The sequence below is a fragment of the Rhipicephalus microplus genome, chromosome 3 (assembly GCF_043290135.1).
Source record: "Rhipicephalus microplus isolate Deutch F79 chromosome 3, USDA_Rmic, whole genome shotgun sequence".
Classification (NCBI taxonomy): Eukaryota; Metazoa; Arthropoda; class Arachnida; order Ixodida; family Ixodidae; genus Rhipicephalus; species Rhipicephalus microplus.
Window position 1 is genome coordinate 256238499 of NC_134702.1, and position 23140 is coordinate 256261638.

At 46.7% G+C, this 23140-nt stretch overlaps 1 protein-coding gene across 1 annotated transcript in view; it reads left to right on the forward strand.

The window, feature by feature from the left end:
* LOC119168590 (2-Hydroxyacid oxidase 1) overlaps window positions 1–21599 on the forward strand; it is a 220446-nt gene extending 198847 nt beyond the window's left edge. Inside the window, exons 7-8 of the mRNA XM_075890919.1 lie at window positions 12547–12616; window positions 21471–21599. Coding sequence (XP_075747034.1) covers window positions 12547–12616; window positions 21471–21538 — 138 coding nt within the window. The 3' untranslated portion in view covers window positions 21539–21599. The remainder of the gene's footprint in view (window positions 1–12546; window positions 12617–21470) is intronic.
* The last annotated feature ends 1541 nt before the right edge of the window (window positions 21600–23140 follow it).

The window sequence follows — 23140 nt, forward strand, 5'->3', positions numbered from 1 at the left end:
GGGTGCATGTTTCGTGGCAGGGGATGTACGCGAAGCACTCGAGCTATTTCGAGTGGCACAGAAGTTTCCTGCGCTTCCGGAGCTCAGGGGGAACCGGGTGACTCAGGGGGAACCGGGTGGTGTGAAAAGAAGGCGTTGGCGCTGACTAATCCACTGAGCCTCGAGTACTTCATCGAGGGTATTGTGAACTCCTAGTGACAAAAGATGCTGCGTAGAAGTATTCTGCGGAACGCCCAAAAAGACCTTGATGGCTTTGCGGATGAGCGTGTCCACCCATTCATGTTGTGCTTGCGTTATCCGGCTAAATGGGTGGTGATAACTGAAGCGGCTTATATTGCACGATTTCATTAGTCGAAGCGTGTCCCTTTCCGCAAGTCTTAAGCGTCTTTTACTTACGCGTCAGAACATGGCGATGATCTGCTCCATTTGGTGTGAGAGTAGGGAAATTGTGTGTCGTGCCCTGCCATCTGCTTCAACGTAAAGTCTGTGCCACAGGGATAGGTGTTGCTCAACAAGTATATTGATGTGCAGTGGGGGATTTTTACTGCGCCCGCTAAAGACAAGGAGCTCAGACTTGCTTGGAGCGCAGGTGAGGCCGTCCCGTCGAGCATAGTCTGACACGACCTCTACCGCTTGTTGAAGCGGATCTTGAATTGTGCCGTCGGAACCACGAAACGTCCACAACGTGATATCATTGGCAGAGATGGCATGGTGCAGGTCCTAAACTTCCTAAAGTTGTTTAGAGATACCTGCCATGAATATAATAAATAATGCTGGTGAAATCACAGCTTCTTGACGGGCGCCTCTGCCTAGTAGGTGGATGATACTTGAGCGATCCGGGCCTATACCAATTGTTGTGGTATGATCATGAAGAAAAGCTCTGACATAGTTATAAACGCGAACGCCGCAGCGCAATTCGGTGAGGTTTCTGAGAATGAGGTCATGCTACACATTGTCAAAGGGTGACTTGAGGTCCAGCGCAAGCAAAGCGCGGGTTTAGGACCCCAGGCGATGGACCTAACACCTGTTCTTCAACAGGAGCAACACATCTTGCATGGATAAGTGCGAGCGAAAGTCGAACTGCGTATGCGAGAAAAAAGACTGGCCCTGGATAAAGGACTGCAAGCGCCGCAGGACAATAGTTCCACGAGCTTGCCTATACATGACGTCGCAAATTTTCAATGGAGATGGGTTTCCCTGGTTTTCGGATGAGAAAAATTTCCACATTCGCCATGTTTCGGTGAGCGTGCCATTCCGCCAATGCCCATCAAACATGTGCACCAGGGGCGTAAGATCAGCGTCCTTCAGATGTCAAAATGTCGTATACCGGATGTTGTCTGTACCCGGCACTGAATTCTTGAAGATATCCTCCAACATGGAGCATACCTCTTGAATTGGGCTTTCGGCATCTAGGGCACTGGGCGAATCTGTGTCGTATGGGTATAGGTGACACCGGGGACTCACTCAAGAAGGGAGATAAAGTGCCTCTAATTCCTGCAGGAGATGGTCAGGAGATGCTCTGAACGAATGGGTGAGCACATGCATCCGCTTTTGAGACTGCTTTTTTGTGCCCGATGAGTCTAAGTGCTCAGAGAATGTTCCATGTCTTAGCAGTACTCAGGGTTCCGCAAAGACGAATACATAATCCCCTCCCGTTGTTTCTCGTGAGAGTCTCGGCGTATTCCTGAGCTTGTCACGTGATACGCGCAATCCAAAATTTCAGTTTACGATTTAGGTACTGATGCTTCCAACGCTTCGTCACCCCGCTTCTAGCATCCCACAAGGTAATCAGGTGCAGGTTGACGTCGGGCTTGATAGGTGTAGTGGTGATCAATTGCGTGGTGGCATCGAGGTCAGTCGTAAGGGCTGCGAACAAGCTGTCGTAGCATCCACTTCTGGACTGGCAGTTCATATCACACGAACTTTACGTTCAGGCCGGCGCGAACTGGCAAGAGGAGGGGCGGTTGCGATAATATGGTGGTCTCTCCCAAGAGCTTCCTCTAAGGGCCCACTTGAGACGACTGCACCATCACCGCGAATCATCGTGAGATGCTATTGCCGACGCAGCTTGGTTGTGTGGGATCAGTAAGCAACGTGAAGCTCTTATTACATAAGCTGTCCTAGAATTTCGTTCCTTTTCCAGTGCTCTTAGGATATCCCTAAACCGAGTGCGCTGTGTTGAAATCTCCGCAAACCAACAGCTTATTGCCAAACCTACTAGGGCACGAGGGGATTGAATGAAAAGAATATCGCTGCGTTTGGAGTGTGTGACTACTTCTATATTTAATATGGAGCGCCAGCGGCGACCAAGTGTAGGCGAACTGTGAAACTCTTAGACACAAGTACCCTATGAGACCCGAATCATTACCGTACGCTTCGAAACCTGCAAGCGAGGGAGCGCAGTCGGACTCCTGAAGGAGTGTGACGTAGTGAGTCATTGAGGTCATGACAATGTACTGCTGCAGGGGGCCCCACTTGCGACATAACCCCATGCAGTTCCACTGCTACACCACAAGGTGATTCGGGTTACGCGTCGCCATCTTCACTCCTAAGAGGTGCAGGGCGTGTGTATGGGTGGGAGTGCTTTGTGTTCGGGGCGAGTGTTAGAGCAGGGGTGAACTCCTGGCGAATTTGTTGTATGTTTCGCTCAGTTTGCTGTTGTATTTCGGTAGACCGAGTGGAAATACCATTAGCGATTAAAGTGTGGAGCGTCGCTACTGTATTCTAGTGAGTTTTGGAGCACAGACACCGCCTGATTGAGCGTATCGCGGAACTCTTGCTTAATAGTGAGACGCCCCCACTACGCCACCGATCGCCAAAGAGAGGGAAGACCCCTCAATCCCCTTTTTATCCGGTTCCCTCTTGGCTACGTGTCTCATTCACTTTCCACATACAGGGATTCGTGCTGGGGCCGGGAAGTAAGAGACGTCACGATCTTTTCTTAATCATGGACGCATTTAATTCAATAGCGAGTGCAAATGGCATACACACATACTGTCCGTGAACGACATCTCTGTTACACGAAATTGTAACACATGAGCAATTACTCGCGACACGCGAAACAGGATACAAAAGCGAAGTAACGGTGACAATGCAAGGGTGCCTCTATACAGAGTAAACACACGACGACACAAATGATAAAGTCATTAATTAATAAAACCGCGCAATGTCTCAATATGCCGCATCCCTTCCCGCAAAGCTCGTTTAAGTAAGGGAGGTGAAGTTCGTCTCACAGAATGTCCATGTTGACTGGTGCCTCGGAGCTGGCTGTTCGAGTCGGGGCTCAGGGCTTCTTCCTTGGGTCATTGTCCAATTCGTCAGCGTCTTCATCGTCTTCGTCATCGTCGCCTTTGTCGTGCCTCTCAGTGATTTCCATCTTAGTCTTCTTTCGTAACGCTCCATTCACTCGCCTCCTATCCCTAACTTTCATTCCTCATCGTACCGTCCTTGCCCCAGTCATCATCCCATCGCCTCTCATCGCTATCTCTTCGCATCGTTATCTTCCTTTCCCATTCCGTCTCTCTACCATCTCGAGCTCATCGCATCGTATCTCTGACTCCCCTTGCATCGTCTCGTAGTCCCTTTATGTAGGACCCGACTCCGCCCCTCCGTGGCACCTAACCAATTGCCACTGTTGACACGACACATTTCTTTCTCAGTCGGTGTGTATCATCTTCGACGGCCGCCCCCGCGGCCCACATCAGCGGAGAACCCTCTCCCAAGCAAAGCCTAGCAAGTAACAATGTTCAAACTCAAGCCTTAGTGAGAGAGATGGGCGAGCCGTCCGAAGACACTTTAATTACGGGCGAACAATGGTCCCGATGCTTCCGACAAAGTGCGTCGTCTGTAAAGGCCAACGTCCAGAGTTTGCAGTGTTGTGCCAAAATGTTTTCGGCCAAACCAATTGCCCCGGTTTCCAGTACTTGATGAGCCGATGTCCAGAACGAGTCTCGACGTCTCCGTGCAGCTCGGTGTTTTCCGCGAAATTCTCCGTAGCCGCCGCTTCTTCATCATTCAACGCCGCGGGTAGCCATCCGCGCAGAACGCAGTAATGAGCCCTAGAGCCATGGAGGCTGACGGAAAGTCAGGCCGGACCCGGCACTGGCACTGCGGCAGGGTCGCATTCCCCGAACCACCAAAAGGTGCTCTGCTGCTCCCCCATGCCACAAATCTGAAGGGGGCGCGCGGATGATTGCCACCAAACACTGTCACACTGTCTGCAGACAACAAGGCGCCGCCCGGTCCTCGTGTTTGCGCTGCGGGGCCCGCGAGAACAGTAGAAATAATCCTTCCAGGTACTTCACTCCGGAATGCCCATTCGTTACACCGAAGGTTTTCTTTTCCTTTTTTTATGCGTGGGTTTAAGAAACGAGCGTAAACATCTTGAAGGGACCGTGGTTCAGTCCGTGTTTGCGGGGACGTCACAATCCCTTGATCTTGCAGAAGAATTTTCCCAGCGGGGAAATTCAAACACGAGAAATGCGGGCGCATAGCGCCTTTGGGTTGCGCAGCGAAATTGAGACATTGCGGCAGTCTTAGGCATACGGTATGCGAGCACAGCACACTTGTGATTCAGCCCTGGCGGAAGCGCGTCGCTGAGGGTAATCAATCTGTGATTGTCGCTGAATCATCACCCACCACGAAGCAGTCTGCTTCCGTGTTTCTACGGCGCACAACATACTTGAAACCTTCAGAATCGCCGCAGACACTCGTGGATGACGCGTGGACAAAACGCACACTGGTCACAGCTGCTCGTCGGATGGTTTGGCACGCAGCGTTCAGTCATGTGGGCGGAAGGTTCACTACCATGCGAGCACATAACACACTTCGCCTGCACTGTCCACTCTCGGCACAACTGAACAGAGGATACACACATTTCGATACGCTTTCATTCCACACATGCACAAAATTTTAAGAACTTATCGAACATTTCAAACAAAATGAAAAGCGGGATGGCGAGAGATCATAGGTCATACAGGCAGCAACACTGAATTATCCTCACATACCATCTCCTGCCCGGCCTCTGCTGCACCTGTCGGTGAGGAAAAGGGACCTTCAACACAAATTGCGTGTTCGGATTGGCTGAGAACGTAGCGTATATGCTGTCCTATGCAACTGTGACATTGGGCGTTGTACATCAATACCAATCACGATGCCCCCTGCCTCCTAACGAGGCGCGACACTTCCGTGCGGGGAGACGCCGTGAAACCATTTCAATTTGAACTTTAACCTCGCCTCGTCGATACCGGGGCTGCTTCATCTCTTCCCACTAGCCATCCCTCCCCGCCTCCTATCGAGGCACGACACTATTGTGTAGGAAAAACGCCGTAGCTTGTCTGTTATCTTCACTTGTCTCATCTCATCACCTGTTGTGCAGCGTCTATTGATGTAGCTCGACCTACCACCACGCATAATCTACCTAACTTGGGCCACAGATGCCAGTCACATATCCTGTCTTTCTAAACCTTCTCGTTTCTTGAAACAGTCCCTTTTGCACCTTCCTCTCCGACAAGTGGCGAGATCTCGGTAACCTCACATTCACTGACTGTATGGTCTTCCCGCATCATTAGGTGTTAATCGATCCCCGGTGGTACCACTCACTCAGTGATCAACATCAGATGCCGCAAGCAACACAAAATCACAATAACCGAGCGAACTACCTGCCTCATTTCAAAACACAATCAACAAAATAAAACAAGCGTACAAGCCAAAGCAAAACAAAATAAAAAAACTTAAACTTCGACACGAAGTCTCCACTAAAGTAACAAGCACAATGACCAAGCAGAAATCATAGAACATAAAATGGCATACAACATCGCGGACTCTTATGACCCTAGCCGATCCCCGAGCGCTCAGCGTCTACCAGTATGCAGGCCTCTTCCCCGACTCCAAGTCCCGGACTCTCATTGAATGGTCCGAACTTCCACCTACTCAACTCAGTCGCGGAGTGGGGCATGTGCGAAGCTATCTTATAAGACCAGCGCTGCGCATGCCCGAGTTTCGTGCGGTGTACATCGAGTGTGCTGCAGTTCCCATTTGGCCCCACAAAAACCACACCATTGCGATGTAGGCATTCCTCAATCCCACTTACTCTCTCTAACGTTCGGTCTACCACCGTGTCGACCAAGACTCCGACAACTGCATCCTCAGAAAACCCATTCTCATCCAACTCCATATCTGCCACTCCTACTGGGAATGCCTCATCGTCTCGTGGGACTTTCGAGGTAGAAACCACAGCTGAACCATCTGTATCCGCTCTAGCAACCTCGACAGCTTTTGTTTCACCCAGTGGCATCGGCGTGCGAGCATTTCCCCCAAACACACTCTCGCTCAATGGCGCAACATCCTCCTCGATCACGGAAATTACATTAACCACATCCACACACGGTGAACCGCGACTCGTTTTTACGGAGCTTCTTTCCTCGCGAATATTTACGATCGCGATTGACCTCTGCGCGTCACCGTCATGAGGAGGAGTTGCGTCTAGGTTTTCAGATTCAAATTTTGTTGCCATCTCCATGTCTTTGTAAATGCGGCTGCCACCTGTAGAATTCCACTTTCGTCGCCGGTACATAGCATTCTCGCCAAAAGTGACCAAACCAACCACAGTTATAGCACCCGCCGGGATAAGGGAGCTGCTCCGGGAATTCCTGCCAATCCTGTTTCACCTTATTGCGTACTGCCAAGCTCTCCAGAAGTTTTTCGAGGTGGTCAAGGCGGCTATGCATCTCATGAATATATGTGTTCTCTTCTACGTATCGAACGGGTAACGTATGGCTCCACGACACTTTCTCATTCTGTTCTTCCTTGACCGCTATAGCAATGGCCTCATCAAACGTTTTCGGGTCCCGAGAGAGAACAAATCTGCGGACCGGATCCCTCAGGCCTAATAAAAATTGCGAGAGCAATTGTTCGGCTAGAATTTCGCGGCGCAGTGAAGCTTTCACCAGATCCTGACCATCGGAGCCTGCCAGGGTGGCGGTCCCGAACATGCGCAAGCGACTCGCAAATGACCTCACCTCCTCATCTGCCTTCTGCTTCGCGTTTAAAAACCATTCCGTTTTAAAGATAAGTGGCTCCGTATCGAACCTCTTGAGGGCCAAATATTTGAACTCAGAAAAAGTTTAAGCCACAGCGACGCCATCATCTCACCACGCAAAATCATGCGCCGCGCCTACCACCTTGCATCGTGCTATGCAGAGCAGCTCACTATCCCGCCATCCACCCAAGCGACCAACCTGCTCCAAAATTTTCAAGAAGACCCCAATATCCAGACCCGTATCGCCTCCCGTAAACGATGGAACCATGCCCGCTAACATTAACGCGTTCATTTCTAGTGGGTCGTCTCTATCGGACATCTTGGTAGCCTGTTCGTTCATATTTGCCGCCTCTCCTTCCCTAGTACGAGGGTGAAATCTCGCACCGTTGCCCCAGCAGTAATCCCACCGCTGCCACCACTTGAGACGTCCCCACTACGCCACCGATCGCCAAAGAGAGGGAAGACCCCTCAATCCCCTTTTTATCCGGTTCCCTCTTGGCTACGTGTCTCATTCACTTTCCACATACAGGGATTCGTGCTGGGGCCGGGAAGTAAGAGACGTCACGACCTTTTCTTAATCATGGACGCATTTAATTCAATAGCGAGTGCAAATGGCATACACACATACTGTCCGTGAACGACATCTCTGTTACACGAAATTGTAACACATGAGCAATTACTCGCGACACGTGAAACAGGATACAAAAGCGAAGTAACGGTGACAAAGCAAGGGTGCCTCAATACAGAGTAAACACACGACGACACAAATGATAAAGTCATTAATTAATAAAACCGCGCAATGTCTCAATATGCCGCATCCCTTCCCGCAAAGCTCGTTTAAGTAAGGGAGGTGAAGTTCGTCTCACAGAATATCCATGTTGACGGGTGCCTCGGAGCTGGCTGTTCGAGTCGGGGCTCAGGGCTTCTTCCTGGGGTCATTGTCTGATTCGTCAGCGTCTTCATCGTTTTCGTCATCGTCGCCTTTGTCGTGCCTCTCAATGATTTCCATCTTAGTCTTCTTTCGTAACGCTCCCTTCACTCACCTCATATCCCTAACTTTCATTCCTCATTGTACCGTCCTTGCCCCAGTCATCATCTCATCGCTATATCTTCGCACCGTTATCTTCCTTTTCCATTCCGTCTCTCTAACATCTCGAGCTCATCGCATCGTATCTCTGACTCCACTCGCATCGTCTCGAAGTCCCTTTATGTAGGACCCGACTCCGCCCCTCCGTGGCACCTAACATATTGCCACTGTTGACACGACACATTTCTCTGTCAGTCGGTGTGTGTCATCTTCGACGGCCACCCCCACGGCCCACATCAGCGGAGAACCCTCTCCCAAGCAAAGCCGAGCAAGTAACAATGTTCAAACTCAAGCCTCAGGGAGAGAGATGGGCGAGCTGTCCGAAGACACTTTAATTACGGGCGAACAATGGTCCCGATGCTTCCGACAAAGTGCGTCGTCTGTAATAACCAACGTCCGGAGTTTGCAGTGTTGTGCCAAAATGTTTTCGGCCAAACCAATTGCCCCGGTTTCCAGTACTTGATGAGCCGATGTCCAGAACGAGTCTCGACGTCTCCGTGCAGCTCGGTGTTTTCCGCGAAATTCTCCGTAGCCGCCGCTTCTTCGTCATTCAACGCCGCGGGTGGCCATCCGCGCAGAACGCAGTAATTAGCCCTGGAGCCACGGAGGCTGACGGAAAGTCAGGCCGGACCCGGCACTGGCGCTGCGGCAAAGTCGCATTCCCCGAACCAACAAAAGGTGCTCTGCTGCTCCCCCATGCAACACATCTGAAGGGTGCGCGCGGATTATTGCCACCAAACACTGTCACACTGTGTGTAGACAACAAGGCGCCACCCGGTCCTTGTGTTTGCGTGGCGGAGCCCGCGAGAACAGTAGAAATAATCCTTCGAGGTACTCTACTCCGGAATGCCCATTCGTTACACCGAAGGTTTTCTTTTCCTTTTTTATGCGTGGGTTTAAGAACGAGCGTAAACATCTTGAAAGGACCGGGGTTCAGTCCGTGTTTGCGGGGACGTTACAATAGTAGCACCCGCGGTCTCTATCTTGCGTTGAAGTCGAGCATCTAGATCACGCAATTTGACCTCAATTTTTGCACGAAGCTGATGAAACGCATTCACGCCTGAATTGTGTGTCAAGCTGGAGCTAAGGTTGAGGACGGGGTAGCGGAGGATTGAGGGAGCCGGGAAAGCCCCTTTTCCCAGCTTAGCACCCAAAGTTTTGCCGGGCGTTCCTTGGCTCGGCTTCTTGATCCTTGTTCGGGTGGTTGCCACCTGTCAACTGGAGGGAAGAATGGTTCATCGATACTGTAGTGCAGCATCTTCCAAAGTGGCCGTCCGCTTTACAAGTGGTTGTTGTGAACCCGTCCTCCATGGAGTGGAAACGAAAGGTGGTCTTGTTCCGTGACCCCCACCTGGACTAAGACCGTGACCCGGATTTCCTATCCCGAGTAGTATCTCTTGCTGACAAGTTGCCCTGTGACGAAGATGATGGTGTGGAGTGGTGTTCTACATGTCATTGTTGCTGTTCCTGCTGAAGTGCCTTCCGAACCCGTTGCGTGTTGCAGGATGGCTTAACGCGGGCGGGACAGCCCGTTTCAGTATAGTAGGGTGATCACCTACGCATGAACGGCTCCTTGGCGAGCATGAGTACCCTGGTGTCGGCTTCTCAAGGCCGCATGTCTTGCATGGGACGCAAGAAGATGTATGGCAGTTGTCAGAACAATGTCCCAACCGAAGACAAAACGTGCAAGCTTGCTTGCGGGGGCAATGCACATAGCACCGGCATTCAGTACTGTACGTATGTATCGTGGCACCTGCAGTGCTTGGGAGGTAATGAAAGCCGTAATCGTTTTTACAATCATTATTGCCTATAGAACGGTGTAGCCAGGGATTACGAGATGATCCATAAATTCGGATGGAGTTTTTCCGGGTCGCCACCATAGATAATGCCTTTACGCGAATTGTCGGGAGCGGCAATGTGAACGGACACAGGATAGGTATGTTCGCCTAGGTGGATGTGCTGGACGCTGTAGAGGTTTAGGGCGATGTGTTCATGTGGCGTGCTTACAACAGCGAGGTTTTGTTCAGGGCGCAAACGGAAAACTAGCCGGTCGACTTCGGCAGTAGGTAAGCTTGCGGCAAATTCAATAGCACGCGTCAGTGTGGGGCGAGTCCACTGGTTCAAGCTTAGGGCTCCCAGTGGGCGTAGGATGGCTTTGTAGTCGTGGAAAAGCGGTGGCCGCGAGCTTGTTGGTTTACGTTCAGTGGTATGGCCTTGAAGTTCACTCATCAAAGTGCCTTGCTTTGGCTGAGAGGCCGGCAGATATACAAGCGTGCGTCATTTCTTCTGCACCGCACCCAAGCAGAGCACTCATTGTTAGAAGAGGACGTTGTGCCGTCATTAGTGAACGCAGCCGGAGTCGTAACCATAGCTTCTGCCGCAATCGTGTTGACAGCAAACTCTGTAACCTTATCCTGGAGGACCGACGGAGTTCTCCATGGCGAAGCTGTACGCTCCTTCGGCGTGTTCGATGACAGGGAGGCTATATAAGTACACAAACTTGCATAACAGACAGAAACGCTAACAAGAATATATAGGATCGGTGGTCATTGAAGCAGAAACGCTGCTATTCTCAGTTCAGCCACCGTCAAACGCCGACACCGCACCAGCTGTAGAGACTGGCCGCGGCTAAGAAACACAATGTTTGTCTCTGCCAGCTGCTGGTTCGAAGATTGAAACTAGCGAAAAAATTACCGATATCCCACTCACGGGTATCGAAGTGGACTCAAAATGATCTGGGTGACTTGATGAGCGAAGGGAAACCGACGAAAGAGATGATGAGTTGCCTGGACTTCTGAATGACAGGTGGGAAACTGAGCCCATGCGGAGCACATCCTTGGGCGTCAGTGATCCCATGTAGAGTCATCGTGCGAAAGCTTCTTTCTTATTCAAGCTCGTGTGGTTATATGGCAACCCGCTAGCTGCTTGGCAAGCTGAGCAGCGACTCCCATCAGTTACAGAAATGACAAGCACGAACCACTGTCAGCGAACTGCCAAAGGGCTGCCCTGTTAAGTAGCTAAAGAAAGTCTTAAGTTACTGGAAAGTAAACCAATTTATTTTGACCAATAAGAGTAAAACCTTACTAGACACAAGCAGCCATGCATGAATTTTTATTAAATTTGACACATTGGAGAAGTTTTCAAAAACCCTTTTAGTTATTAGGTGTTCACTACTACATAATAAGGATCTTTAGCAACACATTTGTGAATGTATTGAAATATCTTAAGATACAGTCCAAATGTATCGTATCGGATAAATCTTTGCGGTAGTATGTTGCATCAGAATCGCCAATACTTCGTGCCAGAGTACCTTGTATCGTATTGCGACGCAACTTTAAAGCATGTTTTCCCATCCCTCTGTTGTCCCATACACATTATACAAGTTTCTTCGTACGTGGTTCAAGAAATATTTTCGCGAATTTATCAGAAAGACGCAGACCGAAAGCTTCAAGAAAATAGGCGAGATCTTGCAAGGCACAGATCTAGTAATATCGCGAAGCAGTGAGTCGAGACTGTCATGAAATGCTTCACCTTAGAGGTGTGGGGAACGAATCATCATCATCAGCCTGGCTACTTTCAGTGCAGGACAAATGCCTATTCCATGTTCCGCCCGCCAACTAGGTCTAGTGCTTGCTGCTGCCACTTTATGCCCACACAAGATTCCTAATCTCATCGGAACACCTAACTTCCTGTCTCCCCTACACTCGCTTTCCTTCTATTGGAATCTAATCTGTGATCCTTAATACACACGGGTATCTTCCTTCGTGTTACGTGCCCTGCCCATGACCATTTCTTTCTCTTTATTTTGACTAAGCCCCGTGTGTTCCCTGGTGCACTCTGCTCTCTTCGTCTCCCTTAGGATTATACTTATCATTTTCTTTTCCATTGGTCACTGTTTCGTCCTCCGCTTAGGTAGAACCCTCTTTCCAATCGTCCAGGTTTCGGCTCCGTAGTTAAGTACCGGTAAGATGAAGCTGTTGTATGCCTTTCTATTGAGAGATAGTTGAATTTTACCATTCATGATTTGAGAATGCCTGCCGAATGTGCTCCACCCCATTCTTATTCTTCAAGTTACTTCATTCACATAGTTCGGTTCCGCACTTTTAACCTGTCGTAAGCAGACGTACTCTTTCACAACTTTAACTGCACTGCTACCTATCTCGAAGCACTGTTCCGTTCCGAGGCTGTCTTACATTAATTTCATTTCCTGCAGATTATTTTAAAACCCGCCTTTCTGCTCTCTTTGTCTACTTCAGCAATCATGAATTGCGAGTCTTCCCCTGAGTCACTCAGCAATGCAATGCATTGTGATTCAGTGGCTAATAAATAAATGATGACTGTTGAGTTCTTTTTTTACGGTGCATTATAACGAGGTTGCGGAAACTCGCTCCTAAACTGCAACCTTTTATACGCTATTCAGGGCAAGGAAGGTGTGGACCATGTACTGGCCATTTTGCGCTTGGAGCTCGACCGCGCCATGGGACTTCTCGGTGAGTGATTCACGCATGTTTCATGGTCGACGTCTTGTTAAGCACTGGCCCACGATGACAAGAAAAAAGTATTCATGACTCTTTTTTGAAAGTTATGACTTGCCACGTGTACGACTCTCTTTATAGAAATGCGGTAACTCTCTTGGTGGGTCAGAGTCGGTGCGTTCTAGGAGAGTCTCCTGGCCTTTTTAAGTTGAAGTTGAGGTTTAAGTTTACTTTATGCAAAAGGAAAAGCGGTACAATAAAAGAAGGAAGTGCACAAATTGCCTTTTTGCCTAGGGGACCAGCGAAAAGGCATAAAAGTCTGACAAAGCGCCTGCGCCTTGTAAACCCAAAACCCACCAAAATAACGCAACTCTCAGTGTAAAATTAAACATAAATCTGTTGCTACATGCAAATCATACCTCTGCGAGGATACAAAAAAAAATATATGAGAGAAATTTGCTCAGGTAATGACATCCACAAAGCATCTACGGGAACAGCTAATGAAAAACAGTTTATAGAATATACTCAAACGCAAATTTGATTTAAGAAAACTCAGAGGTCTCTTTTGCGAAGGATCACACTACCACTTCCAAGGGAGTCAAACTACTTATGTCGTTAACATCGCTACGTCAGTAAAATACCCACACCACAGCGTCAAGTAACTCTACAGCTATTCCAAGCTACTCAATTAACTCCACTCCACTTTTGGGCGACTACTGTTGAAAATAGTAATTATTTTAGGCAATCTTTGTCAAAGCAATGCTTGTCGTTGTTCTCACGACTACAAAAATGGAAATAGTTCGAGTTAGCAATATTTTAATAAAACTCGTCGAAACGGTCCACAGTTTCAAGCAAAGTATTTTCTCCGATAGCGTGAAAAGATGGTCTGTAATTTCCAATAAAGCAGTTGAGGTATTCGTCGTATGCATGCTTGACTGAACATAGCGAACCAAAATGTGTGGCTGTGATGTGCATAGTTCCTGTCGTGCACAGTAAACAAAATATATTGAGTAAATGCGTTGCAGAGTGGTGTGGTATCACGTGAGTGTTGCCTAACTTCGTATGGTTTTGGAATGCTTATTTGTTATTTCGTCTTAATTATTGCGATGGCATTTATATGGACACTCTCGGCTGGATATTGCCGCTGGCGTCGGCGTCACTCACCGTATATGTATACGTATATTTATATATGAAAACGCAAGAGTACCCAGAAAGACTCCGGTGCGCGGAGTCGAACTTAGAACCTCTGTGTGATGAGTGCGAGGCAATAACCACTGCGGCCTTTTTTCCGGAGTACGAAGGCGTTAACCTCCGGACTTTTTTCTTTATTACTTATTTTTGCACAAACTGCAATAAAATTATGGTGCATAAAGAGTACATACAGAGGTAACGAACGAAATGGTTACCTTGTGACTAGAATTCTCTTATATGGATAAGTGCCTCAAGATGTTCGAGCCACTCTGCAGTTGGGTCTTCAGTTTTACACTCTTGTATGAACTTCGTGATCATTTGGCAGAAATATTCACGAATGGGCAGTGTATTGATGTTGGCATAACGGACCAACTTGTACTTTTTTCAAATGATGCGAAGGCCGAGTAGCATACAGTATCATAAAGTGCTCCATCGTCTGCTTCTTTAACTGGCAAAACCTGATCCCGTACGCATCAATTGATAAATCTTTTTTGATAGTTCTCTGCAGAATGTTTCAGAATTAAGAACACCCCTTCCCAACAATCGAGAAAGACATGTTCAATGGTTTCAGGTTTACTACAGAGAAAACAGTGCATTCCTCACGGTACAAACACACCCCTTCCTTGCATCCACGTTTTGAGTCCTAGAGTCCCTGTATAGAGCTTAAAGCAAAATGATTTTTAAATAGATGGGAGAGTCATTTTTTTTTATTCGGACCAGTACATTTTGGCCACACTGAGCGACCAAGGACATGTCTTTCAACGTGCAAATGAGAAGCTAATTATATCCACCACTTACCGCTGGTGATGGGCGTTTTGTTGTGAAGGCAAGTCAGCGGAGCGTGACGGTGCATCTAGAAATAAAGCGGATTGGACGCAAGAGCTGGTAAACAAGTGACGTCATTTTGTGTGCACTAGTGCGAATCATGACCTCAACTTACTTTTCATTGGCCCCCGATCGCTAACGACTCGCACTAAGGCGATCGCCAGTGAGTCATCCACGAGGGCGCTTCAAGTCAACGCCAGCTAATCTAATACGAACTCATGACTAAATAGTGATGCTTAAGTGTACTACCATTCACTTTTCCTCGGTTTTACAAGGAAACGTATTCTTCAAACTTTTATTCACCGTTCGTGGCACCTTCCACCAGTGGATTAAGCCAACCAACAGCGTAGCAGCGTATACATGTGATATCTGCAGCGTGGCTTATTTGTTTCACAAATACGCAGGTTCTTTAGCATGTACAATGATTGTGGTCTTCTGTTTTAACAAAAAGAAGTAGTCACGCTAAAATGATAATATTTGAGTTTTATTCAATGGTTACAATACCTCAAAATTATTGCATTGCACCAAAGGTACTAAAAACAAAAAAAAACTGTGGACACTCCCTGCGTGATGTTTTTTTTTTCATTTTGCTCCAATATATTAGCGCTACATATGCCAATAAAGACATCCGCATTGTACCTTGACAAATAACTTGGCAATCTGCTCACCCAAAACGCGACAAGGCGGCACTGTATGCTTAAAAGGGAAACCAGGTTGCAGCAATACTGATGTTCCAGGGAACAGTGCATTCCAAACCATTGTCCTTGTTTCTTATCTAGAAGACATAGGTCACCAGGCATAAGTTTGTTGCTACTGCATCCTTGCACAGCACATTGTTTCAGAAGCTACCGACGAAAGCAGTCAGCGTGAAATGTAAGTTGCATCGTTCCGCTCCCCGTTGGACACAGCACTGAAGTCGTTCACCAACGATACAACGCACCTCACGAATTCGCGCACAACTGAGAACGCAAGCAAGCGCCGAACAATAAAACACGTGAGAGGGTGTGTCTTCGCAGGCGATATTTACAAACGAGCCGTGATGTATACCCATGTAGTGCAAGGGCAAGGGCAGCATTGAATAATATTGGCATGGTCAGAGGGCGCTAGAAAAAAATTTTTGCAATAATAAAAACTGTCATAAATTCTTTGTTCATTGCACCTAGATAATATTGTTGAGGAAAACCAATTGATTGCTTCGACTTAGAATCAAACTTGATTTTTCACTATTAGTGTTTGTTCCCTCCACACATAATCGCACTTCAGTTTCAGCACCCTTAACTACCCATGCTGATGTTGAGACAATAGCTTCTGAACCGTTTTTCTCCTTAGCCTTCGCGACCTATTTTAATAAACGTTGGAGGCACTCCTTCCTCGCGCACCCAGACACAAACCGCACAGCAGCCAATCGGAGAGAAGCTCCGAGATTATCCTCACTACACTGCAGTTTCTATGTGGACGGACGGACGGACGGACGGACGGATGGATGGATGTATGGATGGATGGATGGATGGATGGATGGATGGATGGATGGATGGATGGATGGATGGATGGATGGATGGATGGATGGATGGATGGATGGATGGGCGGACGGACGGACGGACGGACGGACGGACGGACGGATGGACGGACGGGGCTGTGCCCTTTAGATCGGGCGGTGGCTCACGCCACCTAGCGATAAAATGACTTACTATAATTGTGTATTTAAGGATTGAATTTACCTCGCACCTCGATTATAGCCACCAATAAGTTAGCATTCTTTTGGTTATTTCTACCCCTTTAAAGTCTATTTTGCATTTACTATCCCTAAACCCCAACGCTTTGAAAAATTCGCAGCCCTTTACAGAACAATATCCAATGTTCAGCCGTTTCCTCCTCCTCTCCACATGCTCTACATACCGTGTCTGTGCCTTCGTATTTTGCTCGGTACGTCTTGGTCCGCAATACTCCCATTCCAGCCTCGAAGAAAAGAGAACTACTCCGAGAATTATCGTACATTTTTTCCCTTGCAATTTCCAGCTTAAAAGTTCAGTAGGTCTACAGTGATGATTTAGTAAGCATTCCCATCGTCCACATGTCCCTCTCTGTTGCCTTCACCTTCTTCTTAACCAATGTTTCCTTTTGGCTTGGTATTCTGCTGCTGTCTAAATACTTTCTTGAAAATTTTCGAGTTCGTTTCCTACACTTAGTATCGACATTATTCATGTACAAGTAACAGAAAACTTTCCTAGCCCAACGCTCCTCTCCAATTTTTCTCAATCGCTCCACCAAGATTATCTTGCTGCTAGCTTCCCCGCACTCAAACGATGTCCATCCCATGTCTCCCTGTACCCCCATATTACGGGTATTCCCGTGTGCTCCCAAAGCAAGTCTACCTATGCCACGTTGTTTAATTTCCAATCTTGCTTGAACTTCTGATTTCATGCACAAGACCGCATTGCGAACTTCAAGCCCGGGACCATGACACCTTTCCAAATCTCTCTCACAACGTCATACCTATTGTAGTTCCACAGTGCCCTATTTTTCATTAAGCTGCATTTCTAGTGCCCTTAGTCATTACGTATCTTTCGTGCTCCCATAGATACTCAGCCCCGTTATTTATCCATATGTCCAAATATTTGTATTTATTAACTATTTCTAGCATGACTTTTTGTATCTTATGCTCTCTGCCTTTGTTATCATTAAAAATCATGATTGCCGATTTTTCCCTGCTGAACTTCAAATTTAACCTATCTCCCTCATTACCAAAGATGCCTTTCAATCCCTGAAGATCTTCCTTGTTGTCGGCTATTATAACTGCATCATCTGCATACATCAATGCTGGTAATGACTGTTCTATATGTTTTCTTTGCTTGGCAAAAGAGAGGCTGAAGCCGAGTCGACTCCCCTTTCATTTGGCTTCCAGTCCCTGGAGATACACCATAAATAAGAAAAGTGTCAAGGGGCATTCCTGTCGAAGCCCGCGTTGCATCTCTATAGGTTCAGATACCTGTTCTTCCCATTTGTTAACTTCCTTGTTACATTTATATATATCCTTTAAAAGATTGTTTATTCCGTCTTACACATCTAGTCTGTCCAGTATTCCCCACAAGTCTTTTTGAATCACACTATCGTGAGCCCCCTTGATACCTAGAAATCCCAATCACAGGGGCCTGTGTTCTTTTTCCGCTATTTCAATACACTGCATCAATGAAAACAGATTGTACTTCAACCTGCTTCGTTTCCGGAACCCATTTTGTAGTTCTCCCAGCACCTCCTCATTCTGCATTCGTGTCTGTAGTATTTCCTTTACTATCTGCATCACCAGCCTGTAAACTACATATGTCACTGTTACAGGACGGTAGTTGTTTATATCGGCTTTGTCCTTCTTTCCTTTATAGATCATGCTCATCCTGCTTACTTTCCACCCATTGGGAGCTTCACCATCCATTATAGTTTTGCTCGCTGCCTCTCAATGTTTGCTTAGAGTTTGGTCCTAGTTTCTTTATTAGCATGATTGGGATGCCGTAAGGGCCTGTTGATGTGCTATTAGGAACTCTTTTCTCTGCCCTTTCCCACTCTTGTTGTCCCAGTAGAGCCACTGAGCTAATTGGTCCATCCTCATCTGGTACGGTGCATGCAGTGCTTACTTGGTGTTTAAAATTTTCTGTCATCATTGTTTTTATTTATTCCATTGCCTCATCTCCTTCTAGTCTGACCCCTTGAAGTGTAGTTATAAGCCTCTGTTTCATGCTTATCTTATTACTCAGAGAATTGAGATGGTTCCAAAACTTTGCAGCTGCCTTTCCATCCTTTTTCTTTACTTCCACCATCCATTCGGCCTCCTTTCTTCTAATCTTGTCACTGATCAAATCGGACGCTTCCCTTCTGCAGCTCAAAAAGTTGCCCCACTCTCTTTTGACATCATCTTCTGGTTCATCCCTCGAATTGGCATACCTGTGTTCCCTGGAGTCTTCCTGACGTCTTACTATGGCTCCTTTAACTTCCTCATCCCACCAGCTCTTGGTTTTGTGTCTGCTTTTCCCGGTTGATTTGACTCGTACCTTAGCAAGCTCTAACTCAAACAATCGAGTTAGATTTGTGTACGCCCACTCTTTTTTAGTATCCTCGGTGATTATATTCTCAATCTCTTTAGTTGCTATTTCTATTTGTCTTTCTGAATAAATATTACCGTGTGGTTTCTCGTAATGCCGCCTTTCCAATTTCATTTCTCTTCCAAAACTCAGCTTGATACGTTTGTGATCCCTACCTAAGCTTCTGGACCAGTTTTCATCTATGTTTATCACCCTTAGCCGATCGTACATCATATGTGACATTATTGCATAATCTATCGTCGTCTGCAACCTTCCCACCTCCCATGTTATCACCCCTCCGCAATTCTCGGTTCAATGGCAAATGATTAAATCATGCCTTTCACAAATATCCATTAGCATTCTGCCTGTTGGGTCAGTATATCCATCCATATTTTCAATGTGCCTATTCATATATCCTAATATAATTACCTCGCACTCTTCTCCTTGTTCTTGAATGTCATTCCCTATGCACTGCACCATTTGTTGATTTTCTTCTCTGGCTTTTGCCCCTGTCCACAAGTATGCGAAACTCAGGAGCGTCATTTGCCCTGCCACTTTCTCTGTTAGCCATACATTTTCCTTGCACTCCTGCTTGACCCTTTGCCAGTCTGTACTTTTATGAATGAATTCCCCAATACCAACCCGCTTTCTGCTGCCCCCTCTTCTATTACAATATTTCACGCGTAGTCCGGATTGTTAGGAGGTTGTTTCATGTCCATAAGATGTGTTTCTACAAAACCATATACCATCGACCTCTCCTCCTTTCACTGTTCTTCTATCTCTTTCAACTTCAGCCTATTCCTGCCACCCTGCATGTTAACATACCCTGCGTCTGAATTTGCTCAGTCCTCGTGGCTACGTCGATTTCTGCCCCGGACTCTACGTGTCTTAGATATTGGTGCTACTTTGGAATCGTATGTGTCTATACCACCTGTCCAAGAGTCCCCTTTGTTGTTTTCCTCGTTACGAGCTATCCTGTACCCCGAAAGGCCTGCGTGCTCCTCAAAAAAGCTACTGCCCATCCTGCAAGTCGCCAACACACCTCATGAAGTGAATTCTGTCTCGTTGAAAACCACTCCACCTATGCATTTCTCTGTTTATTTCCACCACCTCAAAGCCTTTCTCTAAACTCATCTGCCATATCTCATGGTTTGTGTTGACAACCGCTTTTTGCAGGTTGCCGTCACGCACCGGTACTTCCGGTATCGTGTATATATCTACCTTTACCTGAAGAGAAATAATACGCATCTCATCGACCACTTCGCCAGTGTGGTCTGGTCGCTAGTCCTGCCATATCTTCATTTAAGACATTGTTTAAACCACCTGCAATTATCACGAGGTTTCGTCCATCAGCTATAGTTTTCAGTTTTGCGCTCGCTTGCCTCAGGACTGCTTCCAGCTTGCGTCCTTGGAACGTCCCTACTTCAACTCTCTTGTCACCTGTTACCCTCTTTTTGATTGCTTCTGCGCATCGATTTAAATTCGAGTCCCCGGAGATAATCACGTGCTGTGACTTTTCAACTGAAGCGTCCTGCACCTGGGGGTTACTTGCACCTGTGACGCCGGCTGCTTTGTCCCCTCCAAGCCCCACCAATGCTTCGCTAAAGCTGGATCTTGCGACCATTGAGCCGGCTGAACCTGTTTTTTTCTTTAAACTTGCTTGCTCTTTCTTCTCCGCTGGTCTCCATACCAGTGCCCTTCCGTTCTCTCCGTCGGCCGCTCCTTTGTTCACCTACGCTAGTGCCTCCTCGGCAGATCTGAGCCTTTCTCCCATAGCCCTTGTTTTCTCTTGCTCCGTCGCCAACACAGTCTGCAGCTCGGTGATTCTCATCAGTAGTTCACTCTGGGCAACCATCGATTTCTCCATCAATATCTCCATTTTCTCCGTGTGCTTCTATGAGACAGCGCCATGTATTATACTGTTCGAGAGATACTGGCTTCCTTTTTTTTTTTTCTCGTCTTCTCACCCTTTCTCATTTTTCTTCTCTTGGTTACGCCACACGCTGGACAAAGTTAGATTAAAACGAGCTTCGCCCCTACAAAGCTGACTGCGACCGTAGGAATACTTTCCTCTAAAACGCGAAGATTCGCTCACTCCAATGGGTTGCCAGACCAGGAATAGCACCGCCCCCTAAGCAATATAGCGGTGCCCATGTTAGCAAGGTCTGTAAAATAACCCATTTGTTCTTACCCAGTGTAGGGTAATATCTTCCTTTACATAAAACAGAATATGTGAATTTTCTAGACACCACTGAAGCTTATAAATACAATGCTTAGGAAATGTTGTGGGCACAGTGAAAGAATCTGTCATTAGTGATGACTGCATAAGCTTGTGAGGAAGAGTGAGATATACCAAGAAATTATAGTCTACGTGGAATGGGAAGGATTAAGTTACAAACAGACCATATATTTATATAAGAGACCGCCTGAGGCAGGAATGTCCGCTGCCCCGCTGTGCATGGTGAGGGTAGAAAAAGTAATAAAATGGGGCAAAACTGGTTTGAATCTGCCACACAAACAGGTGGCCAAAGTAGCAAATTACACGCTCATGTTGTGTTGATGTTGTTTACCTTAGTGTTCCTTTAAATTCCCGCACTTCATTTGACTTTGCCTGGAAAGAAACGATAATTAATTTCTTTATGATCCACGTAGAACTTCTTGATACCAGTAATCCACGTATTTACGCACTAAACTGTCTGCTTCTTCGTCCCATGGTAATTTCTTTTATATATAAATCACAAGTAAAGCATTGCATATGGATTTTTTTGTTCTTTCACGCGCAGGTTGCCGCACCATCAGCGACCTCACTCCAGACCTGGTGGTTCGCGAGGAGCATTTTTCCAAGCTCTGACTCACCTATTTTATTCTCATGGTGCTTGCAATAAAAGTGACGATGGGGATTCAAGAAATAACGGTGTGTTGAGTAATGTACACTTTAAGGGGATTGCAGTGCTAAAGGAAAAGCGACGCAAAGTGGAACGAAAGCAAACAGGCACTTGTGTTATTCGTTCTGTCGCTTCTTCTTCAGCACTGTAGTACTTACCCTGAAATCTATTGCAGATGAAAGCGTGGATTTATCAATTGCAGGACATCAAATGGCTGCAAATATTAGGGGTAGCCATGCACGAGTGTTCGGGGAATGCGTAGAAAACTGCTGTATTCACTCGAATGTCCTACTGAAGAAAATAACATGTGGGGTTCTTTTTGAAGAGCGCTCATTTGCCACGTATACGGCTGTATTCGAAGAAATACTTTTTTCCATATTATGTAATATTTGTTTCTGGCAACCCGTATACATACTTACCTAGGGGATTAGCGCAAAGGCAAAGAAAGCCAGACAAAGCGCCAACCTCTTGTATTCACACATACATAAATGGTTAAATATAGCAGATTAAAAATGAATGTATACAATAGACCCAACAGCATTTTTTTCTGGCATCAAGCCATTTCACAAAAAATATATATGTAATTGTGATCAGCACATAAATAATAATGAGAAACAATTTATTCACAACAATGGCTTCCAACATAAAAAATAATAAAAAATAGGTAGGGGCCCCATATGCAAGTTGCACAAAAAAATTAGGCAGATCCCACCTACCCGGGAATCGACGTTATGCGAAGCATGCAGAGTAAAGGTGACCGTGTTGCATTTTTAATGAGCGACACGTCATAAAATTGCGCTAAATATATGTACAAATGTTGTACGCACAGACATATGTTGAAGAGTTGCAGACGTTTATATAACCAGTTGTTGGCACTTGCGCAACGATGTCAACTGGACCATGCGTACTAGCAACACCAGAAGCTGATATATGAAGCTCTGTGCTCGCGAAGATGCTGGCCCTGAACAGTGCTACATAAATCAACTTCAGTGCATGGCACCTAACCACAATCGACGTATGCCCGATGTGACGGTTTTAGCAAAGGAGTGCATGTGTAACGTTTATAAATTTGGGTTAGCAGCACTGAAACCACCATTGACGTTTCACGAAGATTGGCGTATATTTGAAAAGTACTTCCGAGACCTGGCGTAGCTCTTTGGTAGAATGCTTGACTGCCAGTAGGAATGCTTCGGTTTGATTCCTGCTGGGACACTGAAATGTATTAGTTTTCATTCGTCGGGGGGTCAACGCTACCTTTGTCCAATTTTTCGTAACACTGACGTTTATTTTACGCCTTTGTTGGGAGGACGCTACCGATGTCGGATATTGCTTAACGCTCACGCGTTAAAATTACCCATATGTGTTCTCATCATTCCTAAGTAGATAGTAAATGTCAATAACCTGGAGCACATACCAGCAGCACATACTCGCCCGTGTGTATGTGCCCCGTTCTGGCGGGAAGTGTTTGACGATGTACGCGACGGGATTGAGACATTACTCATATGCCTTGACCAGCGCGGCATATTCGTTAAATTACATTACCCTCCCATGCTAATTTTGGTTCACGT